The sequence below is a fragment of the Vombatus ursinus genome, unplaced genomic scaffold (genome assembly GCF_900497805.2).
Source record: "Vombatus ursinus unplaced genomic scaffold, bare-nosed wombat genome assembly UNPS02014830.1, whole genome shotgun sequence".
NCBI lineage: Eukaryota > Metazoa > Chordata > Mammalia > Diprotodontia > Vombatidae > Vombatus > Vombatus ursinus.
This window is the reverse complement of record NW_020954608.1, coordinates 52885271-52899257: the sequence shown is the minus strand read 5'-3', so window position 1 is coordinate 52899257 and position 13987 is coordinate 52885271. Positions and strand designations below refer to the sequence as shown.

Here is a 13987-nt window from a genome sequence, read left to right as displayed (position 1 = left end):
GAGGGACTGGGGAGGATCTCCTCAGTTTCCCTTACAGCAAGTCACTTAACTCTGTCTCAGTTTTCTTATCTTAAAATGAACTGAAGAAGGAAATGGCAAACTACTCTGGTATCTTTGCCAAAAAAACCCCCAAATAGGGTCATGAAGAGTCAGATGTGACTGATTTGACTGAACAGCAGCACCCCTGTATATCCCCCAAAGGATGAATATTTTGAATGTTTTTGGTGGGGGCAAAAAGATAATTTTGGGACATTACCAGAAGGGGTAGCTAGACCTGAGTCTAGCTAGGTAGGATGAAGGTACTTGGAAAGTAGAAGAAAATGAGGTGGGAGAATCATGGAAAGGGGCAGTGGAAGAGGGCTGAAGACAAATGTCAAATCTTTTGCTCCGCAGATCTCCTGCTTTATCCCACTAATTTGTCTTGAGAGGGAGGAGGTGCCTTGCAGAATTTTGGCTAGTGAGCACTAATGCCCATCTTCTTTCTCTCTCCCTCCTGCAGAACCTGTTCAGGGTTGCGTGGTCAATGACACCATCATTAGGGTAAGATGCTGCCTGCTCTGGGGTATATGTAATAGGGTCATGTTCTTGCAATGGGCTTTCATAACTGCTAGAATGAGGGTTTAAGTGAGGCTAGAAAATCTCATATCACAAAGTCACATATGATTAGAATCAGAAGGAGGATGGATCCTGGGAACCTATTCCTCAGGTCTTCTCTTGAGGGTCTCAGTCTGGGCAATTGCTTCCTCTCCTTTGGGATCACATCTTAGTATTTCTGAATTAGTTCCAGGACTATATTTTTTTAATTCTCTTGACCCTTAACCCCATTGTTCCTACATTCCTCTTTCCCTTGTCATCTTGTTTTAAGCCCTTTATTTCAGGGACTAGGGGTGTTTAACTTTGCTTGCAATTAATCATCTGGAATCAGTCGTTATGTACATCTCACACTCCCTCTCTGCCAAAGTTTCTCCAGGTACACGGTGAGCTGCTTTTCTGACTCTATCCTCAGGACAGCCTTGACCTCCTGCCACCTGTAGCTGTCTCTGTCGGGATTGGGGCTAACAGGAGCTCTCCCTTTTACCATCCTCATTCTTTTGGGAAGGGGATAAGGGCAGGGAGTTGGGAGAATGAGCAGGGGGTTGAGATAATGTAGGGAAGAGATGGAGTTAACTTATGTTGGTCTCACTCATACCTGGTCATGAGAAAGAGAGAGTGGGAGAACATGCAAGCCTCATGTCTGATTTGTTTCATTCCAGCCAGGGGGCAGCCTGATGGTGGATCAGTGTACCACCTGCCACTGCAGCGTGGAGAGCAATATCATCCTCAAGTATAGGCTGGTGTGTGGAAAGGTTGTTTGCAAGCCCTGTCCCCAGGTGAGAGAGGGAAGGCCAGGGGACTCTGTGTGTGTGTGTGTGTGTGTGCGCGTGCGCATGCATGCTCATTACATGCATGTGGGAGGTCTGGGGTTGGGTAGGGACTGATGGTCCATGGTCATTCTCCAATACAGACCCCAGTTCTCAAATACAGTTTGTGTTTGAGAAAGCTATCTACTCTGGGTAGAAGATAGAACAGGGACACTTCGTGTGTGCCCACAATGTGCTCAGTGTACACATATTTGCATACACGTTTCTTTCTCAGTCATCTTCAAATATAGAATCAATGTGTGGAAAGGCAGCCTGTTCCCAAGTGAGAAGGGGGTAGGTTAGGGACTCCATGAAAGTGAAAATGGGGGCACCTTCTCTAAGGAATCAGGGCATGAGATGGTCAAATTCTATGAGGCCTTAAGTTTTTACTACTGTGGCCATGAGTTCTAATTCAGTTGTATTCTTTTCCTGCTGTGATGAGATTGCTGTGACTTAGACAATAATTCATTAGTAAGCTACAAACAATCAATAAGCACTTAATAAGCACTTACTATATTCCAGGCACTGTGCTAAGTGTTGGGGCTACAAAGAGTGGTGAAATAGACCCTGCCCAAATGGAACTTACATTCCACTGGAGAAAATGACACGTATGCATATGTTTACATGCAGAATATATACAAAATGAAGACAAGGTAGTTTGAGTAAGGGAGCTCTAAAAGCTGGGAAGACTAGGAAAAATAACTTGAGCTGAGTCTTAAAGGAACTCAGAGATTTTCATAAGTATAGGTGAGGAGGGATTGCATTCCAGTCATGGGGGACAGCTAGCCAGTGCAAGGACATGGAGATGGAAAATGGAATACCATATCAAGGTAGGAGGTAGGAGGTAGGTCTGGAATATAAACTGTGAAGCAAAGATTAAAAGGTAAGTAGACTGAAAAGGCAGGAGGGGCCAGGTTATGAATCCTAAAAGCAAGAGAGTCACTAGAGTTGGTCCAGCAGGGGACAGGGTGACATGTTCAGATTTTTTTCCTAAAGAAAGTCATATTGGCAAAGGATTGGATTGAATATATGGGGTATGTGAAGGTAAGGAATTGAGGATAATCCTGAAATGGAGAGCTTGGATGACTGGGAGGGTGGTGGTGCCTCTGACAGTAAGAGGAAAATTGGGAAAGGGAAGAGTTTGGGCAGGGGTGGGGGGTGGGGAGACAAGGAGTTCCGTGTTGGACACACTGAGTTTGAGATACCCCCAGATAATCCATTTGGAAATGTCCAATAGGCAGTTGGCAATGTGGGACTGTATTAGAGGGGAGATACTAGGTGACTTCCTATACAAAAGGGTTTTGTGAGAGGATTAAGCTGATTATGCTGTGCAGGCTGGATGTAGATGGTGTAGATGGAGAGAAGACAGTTATTTTGGTTGTGCGAACTTTTACAAAAATATTTTGTGCTTAGGTTTGGGGGTGCTGCTCGGCAGGAGGGGAAGCGGCTGCCCCTAAGAGGAAAGAGAAAAAAAAACTGCTGATGATTTAGTGGTTCCTGTTTGAGCACATTATGTACTGCCCTATTTCATGTAGAGCAGCATATGGAACGCATACCCCCTATCAGGAATAACCCTGGAAACCCAGCTTGGTTTAAAAAAAAATTCCTCAATCATATTGTGCACCTGTGAGTTCACTTTAACAGAGCAGGAGAAAGGCAGGAGTGCCTGTTTTCTTTATGCAAGACTGAAAATATATTCTTTTGTGCTTTTCTCTCTCCCCCCTTCTTCATCTCCTCATTCTCTCTCTTTCTCCTTTTTCTTTCTCACCCTTTTCTTCCCTTTCTTTCTACTCTTCACTTTGTCTAAATTCATTTCTATCTTTTTCTGCTCACCTTTTTGCCCTTCCTTTTGACTTTCTCACCCTCTGGCAGGGACTTGAATTCCCTTCACCTTCCTCCTCCAAACTCACCAGCTGTCACCTCCATTCTTGTGGCCTCTTGATTCCCTCCTGCCTCACTTCCAGATCTCAGTCCTTATCCTCCTGAAGAAGTGTTCATTACCTAATCTCCTCCCCAGAGTCACCAAGCAATGCCCTTAGTCTGAGAACCCGTGAAAGTCAGCCCTGTTTGAACTCAACTCTGTTCCTTGCCTCCCTTATTCCTTTCTTAAAGCACTTATGTTAATCCTCTCAATCCACCTACATTTTACCTTCTTATACATCATATATATATATTATATATTTTATTTATATTTCTTTTTGAAACCATCCTTTCCTCTCCATTTTCTCTATCCTCTAACACAACCATACCCCAAAAGGCTATCCTACCTTACTCAAAATTTTTAATTTGAGCCAAATTCTACACACACACACACACACACACACACATTTATCTATATGTATATTAATAGGGTCTTCAAAACCATGAAGTCTTCAGGACCACAAGGAATTAATCTCTAATAGTATAATTCTGCAGCACCTGGTTAAGCCATAGGATGGAGATATTCATTCAATGTGTCTCAGTCAGTCTCCTCATCTGTAAAATGAAGGGGTGGGACCAGGTATCTTCAAGGTCTCCTTCAGCAACAAATACATGATTAATCAATCAATCATCAACAAACATTTTTAAGTGCTATTTATCATTTATCTTATCTTATCTCTCTTTCTGTGTCATATATCCATCCATCTATTTTTTTTTTACCAGGGACTGGGGAGGGAGCAGAAAGAGAAAACTTCAGCAGTTAAAACTCAAATTATACAAGGAGATGGGCTTACTCAGAAGATGGCTAGCAAGCTAGCTAGATACTGGATAGACAGAGAAATAGATGATCATAAATGTTGAGCTAGGAGGGGCTTTAGAAGTGAATTAGTGCAACACACCTATGTTATGTATGAGGGAATTGAAACTCAGGGAGTTTGAGTGACGTGCCAAAGATCACTAGAGAGGTATAGCCATATTATTACCTGATTAGGTGGCCCCAAATTTTACATTAGAGATTAATTCACTGGAGTCTTGAAGGCTTTTTGGCCTTGAGGTTTTTATTGAAATACCTATGCCTTGGGAGGAATAAACCTTTGAATGATTGCTACCTACCTGTGTGACCTTGGGCAAGTCACTTAACTTTCAAGTTATGGCTCTTAGAAGTGAGTCTACTTAACTTCAGTTTCCTTATTAGAAAAATGAGAGGGTTGAACTATAAGACCTTCTCAGCTTTGGATCTATGATCCTGTGATCATTTAACACCTTAGATGGGCTATTTTAATAGACTAGGAAGGCCCTGACTAGGTGGAAGGAGGGAAGAAGCATGAAAAGGGGAAAGGGAGTGCCAAAGTCAAATTTAGTCAAATTCATAATTTTGTCTGTCTGGTGCTTATCCTTCCTGCCCCCACAAATCTAAAATATGTGCCCTTTATGACTGGATTTGTATTTGTACAAGGCCTCATCAGTGTTTTACCCTGGCTTGGGGTTCAGTTAAACATTTGGGGGGCCATCATCCCTTTACCAAATAGTTTGGGTTTATTTCACTCTCTAGCAGGCTCTTCTTGTGTTCTGAGGTTCTTTTGGAACACTTTGCATTCCTTCCATGTTGCCAGCCTGCTTATGACTGAGACTCATTCATTCATTCATTCAGTTGGCATTCAACACAATTCCTGCTATGTGCTCACTACTGTGAATAAATCAATTAATGAAGAAACTATGAAGTCCCTGCTATGTGACAGGCACCATTCTGGGTTTTGGGGATGCAAATACAACAGTGAGACAGTCTTTGCCCTCAGGGAGCTTACATTCTTATAGGGGGAAATAACATCTAGGATTGTGGTTTGGGGAGTCATAGGATCATGAATGCATCTATCACACTCTTTTTTTATCATACCCTTCCTAGTAGTAGTGTTTCCCATATCAAGAGGTAGTGGGCTGATGGATGGCTTGGATCTAGGGGGAGAGAGGAATAGGAATGGGGATAGAACTTGTGACTCCATTGGTACAGGGAAATCCTGGATGAAGAAACTTCCTCTACCTATGCAAGGTTAGCGCTTTCACTGTAACTCAGAGTCTTAAGATAATGACCTAGAGCATTGCGAGGTAGAGTGATATACCCAGGGTGACAGAACCAACAAGACACAATTCTTGCTCCAGAGACCTTCCAGTCCAGTAGGAGCAACTCTATTCTTGGGATATTTAAAGGAGGATGACTGTAGCTGCCCTACTCTTGTGTGCAGGGTTACAGGGAGGAGAAAGTAGAGGGCTCTTGCTGTGGGAGGTGTCTGCCCGTTGCCTGTGCCATCCAGCTGAGAAGAGGAACAATCATGACTCTAAAGGTAAGTGCAGACTAAACGTGGGAATTCTGTGTCATATCTTCATCTAGTTTCTCTTTTGGGGCCCTTCTTTTTTCAGATAGTCGAACAGGACTTAGTTCAATAAAAGAATCACAGAATTTGAAAGTTGGAAGGCATCTCAGCCATCTAGCCCAATCGATAAATAAAGGCATTCCCACTATAGCATATTCAACAAATGGCTGTCCAGCCTCTTCTTGAAGACCTCCAGGGAGAGGGGATCTATCACCCCTCTAGTTGGACCATTCCACTATTGGTCAGCTCTAATTAGTAGAAGTTCTTCTTGGCATTGAGTTTAAAATTTTTCTCAGCAATTTCTGCCCATTCCTTCTGGTTCTGCCCTCTAGGTGTAAAATGGAACACAGCTGCCATCTTTCTTTCTTTCTCCCCCCATCCCTTCCAGCCAACACCCAAACATTCTCTTCTCCAGGGTCAACATGCCCAGTTTCTTCAACTCATTCTCATATGACGTGGTCTCAAGGCCCTTCATCATCTCAGTTCATCGTCTTAGACGCACTCCAACTTATCAATGTCCTTCTTAAACTGTGGCTCCCCAAATTAAACATAACACTTCAGATAAAGGCTGATGATGGCAGAGTAAAGTACAATCAGGGATGTTCATGAGAACCAATTGTTAAATTTTCAGTGTGAGCATTTACACCTTGGAAATGGGCAAGCACTACAAATCAGAGCTTGATTTCTTTCTTTGTTGATTGTGCAGAGGTAAGGAAGTGATAGAAGAAATGTTAATAATGAAGATTAAGCTTCAAAGTATATTGTGTGTACATTTTCCCTTGAAGAGCTGGTTTTCAAACATTTACCAGTACACCTCCAAGTTAATACTTATTGCTTTCTCTAAGCTCTTTCTCTTCTTTCACTAAAAATGCTCTCTAAGGAAAGTTGAAAGGGCGGGTAGGTGGCACAGTGGGTAGGGCACTGGCACTGGAGTCAGGAGGACCTGAGTTCAAATCTGACCTCAGACATTTGACACTTACTAGCTGTGTGACCCTGGGAAAGTCACTTAACTCTGATTGCCTCCCAAAACCAAACACAAAAGAAAAGTTGAATAAGTAACCCAATAATAAGAATCTTCAAGTATCTGAGGGGGTGTAATGCAGAAGAGAGATATCAAACTTGTGCTGCTTAACCCTGAAGAACAGTACTAGAATTATGGGTAGGAGGTGAAAAAAGACCAGCTTAGGCTTGATATGAGGAAAAACTTCCCAATAATTACGGCTACCTAAGAGTGAAATGGACTCCCTTATAAGGTAATGAGTTCCCCATCTCTGGAGGTCTTCAAGTGGAGGATAGAGATCATTCTTGAAGTTGCTGAGGGAGTTCCTGATCTCTGAGGTCCCTTCCTACTCTAAGATGGTCTGTGTAAAATTGAACTGAAAGGAACAAACTCAGTCCTTTCAGAAGAAAGAACCGGCTAATGTGACAAGGGCATGTTTTCTAGTTTTTACTCCATCACTGATTACCTACCCCACTCTCTAGGTTGCATTTAACCACAGTTAAGTGGGGAAGTACAATTCCCATGTTTCTCTACCTTTGCACAGCCCTTTGCATAGCAAATTAATTTACTATGAATATAGTAATATAGGTCTTGAATATAGGTCTGCTGGCTTCCATGCTTGGGTTCATTCTCATTCACTTACATCATTATTTTTGTAAACTTCTCCACTGGCTTATTTCTTGAAGTCGATATACGGTTGTAACCAGGGTTATGGGTTGGGCTGCCTTCTTCTCCCTGCGAGTGAGCATCCTTACATTTTCCCTCTACTCACTTCCCCTCACTCTTTTTCAGGCCAATGAGACTATCCAGGATGGCTGTGATAGTCATTACTGCAGAATCAGTGAGAAAGGAGAGTTCATTTGGGAATGGAGAGTCACTGGGTGCCCACCCTTCAACCTACAGAAGTGTTTGGCTGATGGGGTAAGGAATAACTCAGAATAGGTGTTCTGTCTTTGACATATAGAATGTAAGCTGCTTGAGGGCAGAAATTATTTTGTTTCCTGCTTTGTTTCCCCAGCACCTAGTGCAGAGTATGGTGCATAGTGGGCACTTAACAAATGCTTTTTGAAGAATTGATACATGTTGATATAGATAATAATAAAAATAATATTTCAGGGATCTGACATTACTTTGGTGGACATACTCTCTCCATGATCATAGAGTATAGTCTCTCTGTAACTCAGTAGATGGTCTTTAAGAGTTGTTATGGCCAAAAAATTCATGACCATGCGGCCAAACTGGCGATGAGCCTTTCCTAATAATACTAATAACAACAATATCTTCTGGGTATGCATAGGCAGTGAAAATGTTATTGTCATTTTATATACCATAGGATCATAGATTCAGAGTTGGAAAAAGGAACTAAGACACCATTATTTAGTCCACACTGCCTTATCTTTTTAGCAGATAGGTAACCTGAGGTCCAGAGAAATTACTTGACTTGTGTTTAACAACACAAAATTAAACAAAGTTGGCTTTGCACTCAACACAGACAATTGGTGAAATGTGTTCTATTTAAGAAAATCATCCCTGGACATTCCTGCCCCATCTTTTGAACCATAGTCAACACAGCTCAGGTGGGATTTCCTAGAAGTGCCAATGGCCTAATTTTATAAGGAACAAATGTGTGGCATTAAGGCTATTTGGGGGACAAACCCTGCCCCTTTTAAGTAGCATACAATAGTGGAAGGATCAGTGGGCTTACTTAGAGGTTTGAATCCTGGTTCTAACACTTATTAACTACCTGGGCCTGGGCAACTCATCTCAATCCTTCTAAGAGTTTCAGGGTGTAATGGAAAGATTATTGGACAAGGAATCCCTGCTCTAACCCTTAAAAACTGTGTGACCCTGAGCAAGTCACTAATTTCTCTGGACCTCAAGTTACCTGTCTATTAAAAAATAAGGCAGGGGACTAAATAATGGTGTCTTAGTTCCCTTTTTCAACTCTGAATCTATGATCCTATGATATATAAAACTGACAATAACATTTTCACTGCCTACTTTAGGGGGTTGTGAGGAAAGGATTTTTGTAAACCTGAAAGTAACATATAATATACAAATGTGAGGGTATATAATATTCACATATATACAGTAACAAATGTGAGTTATTTTTATACTATCATAATTACTTTGGGTGAGAGCCATATGGCAGCTATAAGGGAAAAACCTTGTAAGGCTTGGAGTAATACATAAATGTGAGATTATTGTTATTATAAATAACTAAGACTTTATTCATATGTATGTGTATGCATGTTTACCAATGTAAAAAGCTTCTCTGAGGGATGCTCTGTCCATGCTCCTTAAGTTGGGAGGTGATGGCTAAAAATGTTTTAGTCTGTGTTAGGAATAATTATCTTGATGGTCAAAGTGAAATCAGGACAATCCAGATTGGCGAAACCAAATCCTATGAGGTTATCTATGTCCCTCACTCTTGTTGATGAAAAAGGATTCAGAAGAGTGATCACAGAGAAAATGACCGGGTCTATGGATCTCTGCTATTGTGTTCTTGTACAAATAAAATTCTTTTTAAACTTCAGTTGGTTATTTGGATGACATGTGCTCTCTGTGCCTTGTACTATCTTTCCAGGGTAAAGTTGTGAAAATTCAAGACACCTGCTGTGATACATGTGAGTATGACTATTCCCAATGCCATAGTTTTCAAAACATTTCAAAATGAAGCAGAGCAGGGGAGGGGTTGCTCGTTTGAAATAGGTGTTCACAAAATCATGGATTTAGACCTAGAAGGACCTTAAAGGTAACTTACAGGTCAATTACAGATGAAAAGGTCAGTCACTCCCTCACGTTCACATGAAGGTCACATGAAGTCATAAATGGAAGGACTTGAATTTGAACCTGGATCCTGACTCCAAAGCCGGTGTTCTTTCAATCCCATCTTTCATGTTTCTAGTGAAACCCGATTTTTCTAGATCAGATCCCACCTTTTCCAAGAAGCCTTTCCTGATGTCACTTGCTCCCTTCTACTCTCATAGCATTTATTTATATCATGCATTTACTCATTATTGTGTTTTTGCTGTTGTTCAGTTGTGTCTGACTTTTCATGACCCCTTTTGGAGTTTTCTTGGCAAAGATTCTGGAGTGGTTTGCTTTTTCCTCCTCCAGCTCATTTTACAGATGAGGAAACCGAGGCAAACAAGGTTAAGCGACTTGCCCAGGATCACACAGCTAGTAAGTGTCTGAGGTTGGATTTGAACTCATGAAGTTGAGTCTTCCTCACTCCAGGCCCAGTGCTCTGTGCACTGTGGTGCCACCTAGCTGCCCATGAGTCCTATAGCTTTGGTTAATTACTTTTCTCTCCATTGGTACTGCCTACTCACTGAATGGGAGGCTATTGTGTTTAAACTGATTCTCAGTATCTCATAGCAGCTTTAGAAATAGGTTTTAGCGCTGCTGATTATTGGCTTTGTGACCTTGGGCAAGTTACTTAACTTTTCTGACCCCTAGTTTCCTCATCTGCAAAATGGGGACAGTAATCTGCTCTGTCTACTTCTCAGGGTTATTAAAAGGATCAAATAAGCATGAAAGTGCTTTGTAAATTATGAAGAGTCATATGATTCTGAATTAATATTATAAATTAAAGATGGCAAACTCAGGGACAGTCCCAGTGAGTGCTGTAACCAAACACCACGTTGGGGAAGTAAATTCTTAAAACTATTATTTCCCTCCCTCCTTCCCACCTCCTATCTGAATTCACATTAAGAAAAGGAAGTCAGTAAACCATAAAAGACCTTTGAATCTCCAAGGATGAGCCCTATAATTTATTTAGTTAAAAGGGGAAATTATTTACAACGAAAACAAGAGACTTATATTGAGTTTTGTGTTTATGCTATTTTATGATCAAATCTAAAAGAAAAAAAAAACATGGGAGACCATAGCCACAGAAAACAAGAGATAATTATATTGCTCTGAATGTAAACCTAGATTTTCTGCATCACCTTCTTCAGAGTCTTGTAGGATGGCACTATGGAAAGAGCTCTAGAGTAGTAGTCAGAGAAACGAGGTTCAAATATCACCTCTGACACTACCTATGTGACCTTAGACAACTTACTTAATCTCACTGGGCCTCACTTTCTTCATATGAAAAATGAGGGTTTTGAACCAGATGACCTGTAAGGTCAGCTCGTAATAGCTATTTGGGGGCAACCATAGCACACACTTGACTCACTTAACTTATAGTCCACTAAACACTGCCCCTCATATTTTTTGCATGACCAAATATTTAATTATGTCTCCTTCATTCTATACTTCTGTACAGAATGAATTTTTGAATTTTTGATTTTCTGATTTTGTTGAAACCAAGGGTGAGACATTTTATATCTACTAGAGACATTTATGTCTATTAAATTTCAAGTTCTTAGATTCTTAGGTGAATATGTCATGATTAGGTATGAAATCCTGAATTTTCCAAAGGCAAGTAGAATGTCATAGTTGGCTATAACTGTCACAGACATAAGAAAAGGCAGACCACCAACCCTGGAAAGCTCCGAGGGTTCCTTAGGAACTCTTGTATGCCATGTTGCCTAGCGCAGGGCTGGGAACAGAGAAGGCATTTAACAAATGTTTACAAAATTAAATTACTTCAGAGACCCTGAATATAGTAGAATATAAAGTCCATACTTTTACATTTATATCCTCAGAATCTAGCACCGACTTAATATAGTACCCACTTAATAAATAAATAATGTGTATTGATTGAATAAATGATTTAAAATGAACAAATGAATGAAAAAGCATTGATCAAATGCCTACTAATCTCAGACATTGTTGTAAAGCCTGTGGATGTAAAAACAAGCCAGTCAATACCGTTTCTGTGCCCAAGGAGCTTACATTCAAACAGGAGAAAAGACAATGCATAAAGGTGAGCTGGAATTGGAGAGGGGAGGTGGGCGCCCTGATTTGGCAAAGGCTGGGAAGTGACTTGTTTCTGGACAGGATAAACCAAAGCTTGCCTTTAAGAGTCTACGATCCCAGGGGTAGAGTCCAAGCTCAGTTATGGGTAGGTTGGATTTCTCATTTATATCTCTTGCCTACCAGCTTCTGGATGCAACTGAAAGTGTGATGGGAAAGGAAGGACTTAGTCATTAGGGTTATTATAGTCTACGATTGCAGAAAACAAAGACTAACCCCCCTTTCCCTAAGAAAGAAAGGAAGAAAATTTACTTGTCCTCTCTTTGCCCAGGGCATCTAGATATTCACTGGATAAGGTGTAGGACCTGGAGTCAGGAAGACCTGAGTTCAAATCTAGCCTCAGACACTTACTGGCTGTGTGACCCTGGGCAAGTTATCTAACCCTGTTTGCCTCAGTTTCCTCTTCTGTAAAATGAGCTGGAGAAGAAAATGGCTAACTGTTCCAGCATCTTTGTCAAGAAAAAAACCCAAAAGGGGTCACAAACAGTCAGACACAACTGAAAATGACGAGACAACAAGACTTGACCTTGGCTTAAAGGATCTTCTAAGCCTGGCTCAGATAGTCATCATCAGGGGAACAACCCTTGTGGGGATGTGACCTGGCAATGCAGGCCCTGTCTCTTCAGACCTGGGGAAGAAAGTTCTCAGCACTGAAGTCCTCAGCACTGCCAGGGTTTCACATTGGAAAGGAATACACTTTTATCAATGGACTTGAAGATTCACTACCTTTTACTTTGTCCCTAAGGACCTCTGACATAGTTGAAATCTCCTGTATGTGTTGTCTTCCCTGATTAGAAGATTGTTTAGCTTTTCTATTTGTATCCCCAGAACTTAGCACAGTGCTCTGCACACAGTAAGTGTTTAATAAATGTCTATTCATTCATTCATCCATCCATTCATGTGATGAGAGACATTTAGTTGGCCCATTCCAGTGAAGGAGATTGTAAATGAAGAGTATACAAAGCTCCTCAGAAGCAGCCTGGCGTATTGCCGAGGATTTAACTTTCTATCTCTGTCTCTGTCCTCTAGGCATCGAGCGTGAATGCAAAGATATCACTGCTAGATTACAGTATGTGGAGATTGGAACCTGCAGGTCGAAGGTGGAAGTCAATATCCACTATTGTGAGGTAAAGCAAGGGTGTGGGGGCTGTAATGTTCAGAGACCCAACTGGAATCCCCCATCCCATCATGGGGGTGAGGATGGGAGTAGGGAGAGAATGTCCTCATTTGACCACTGCTGTTGAGAACAAGGCCTACAATTCTTGAAGGATGTGGAAAATGGACATGAGAAGCTGGGCAGATGAGGCCAATGAAGGAAAAAAATAAGGAAATAGGATTATTTGGGTCCCTGAGAAAGGGTAGAATGAAGGCTTCATAACTGCCTTGAAAATAATGGAAGGAGGGTGGGGGCACACCCTTCTCCATGTCCCTTGAAGATAAAACAAGGTTAATATTGCCCTAAGAGTGATTTAAGTGAGGCATATGGTCAGACCTATTAAACATGGAAATGGGTGGATGAACAGGGTTGTGGCCTTTCCCCAGAGATCTTTAGAAATAGGATAGATGTCTTCTATTTTCCTGGGAAAGGTATTGTTTTACTTGAAAGCAAGAGGATGGGCCACATAACCCATCCTGTCTGTGGATGCTATAATCATCATCCTGACCCCGTCTTGTTTCTTATTTTAAATATTCCTTATTTTAGGGTAAATGTCCCAGCAAGGCCATCTACTCCTTTGATTTCCAGAATGTACAAGACCAGTGCTCATGCTGCTCCCCAACTCAGACAGAGCCTGTGAGGGTTCCCCTAGAGTGCACCAATGGCTCTGTGATATACCATGATGTTCTCAATGCCTTGAAGTGTCAATGTTCCCCCCGGAAATGCTCCACATGAAGCTCTCCAGCAGTGGAGGAGGGGACCTGCATTTGCTTGCTGCTGGAGAAACCAAGACTTTGGTTTCTCTTTACCTCCTTGGGACTGCTTCTCAGCTTTTCTGTACAGTGGTCCCCTTTTCCCCATAGCCCCACAATAAAATCACATACCTTGTTTTGCAAAGAGTTCAATGACTTTTTTGTTACATTGGGGGATTGCTTTGACTGGGGAAGCATTTGAGTTGGGGAAATGGACAAGGAAACAAAACCTGAACCATGACATGTCTATAGTTGTATGTGCACTTTGTGGGTACATGTGTGGCTCATGAGGTTATGCAGTAGCAAAAGAAACCCATATTTGTTCATATGCTGCCTTCTTTAAGCCTATAGGAATATGGCAAGGTATTACACTGATTACTCAGCGAGAGAGTATAATATGTTCGACAAGTAGTAGGGCTATACTTAAGGTACCAGCCACATGATTTCGTCCAAGTCTCTCTGTT

General features: G+C 41.5%; 1 protein-coding gene across 2 annotated transcripts in view; it reads left to right on the top strand.

The window, feature by feature from the left end:
* The window catches only part of VWF (von Willebrand factor), a 202486-nt gene extending 188816 nt beyond the window's left edge, over nt 1-13670 (top strand). For both annotated transcript variants that reach the window (XM_027838876.1, XM_027838875.1), the window contains exons 46-52: nt 500-540; nt 1254-1370; nt 5561-5659; nt 7482-7610; nt 9277-9316; nt 12645-12742; nt 13318-13670. In XM_027838876.1, the coding sequence (XP_027694677.1) occupies nt 500-540; nt 1254-1370; nt 5561-5659; nt 7482-7610; nt 9277-9316; nt 12645-12742; nt 13318-13506 (713 nt within the window). In that variant the 3' untranslated portion in view covers nt 13507-13670. The remainder of the gene's footprint in view (nt 1-499; nt 541-1253; nt 1371-5560; nt 5660-7481; nt 7611-9276; nt 9317-12644; nt 12743-13317) is intronic.
* Nucleotides 13671-13987: the final 317 nt, after the last annotated feature.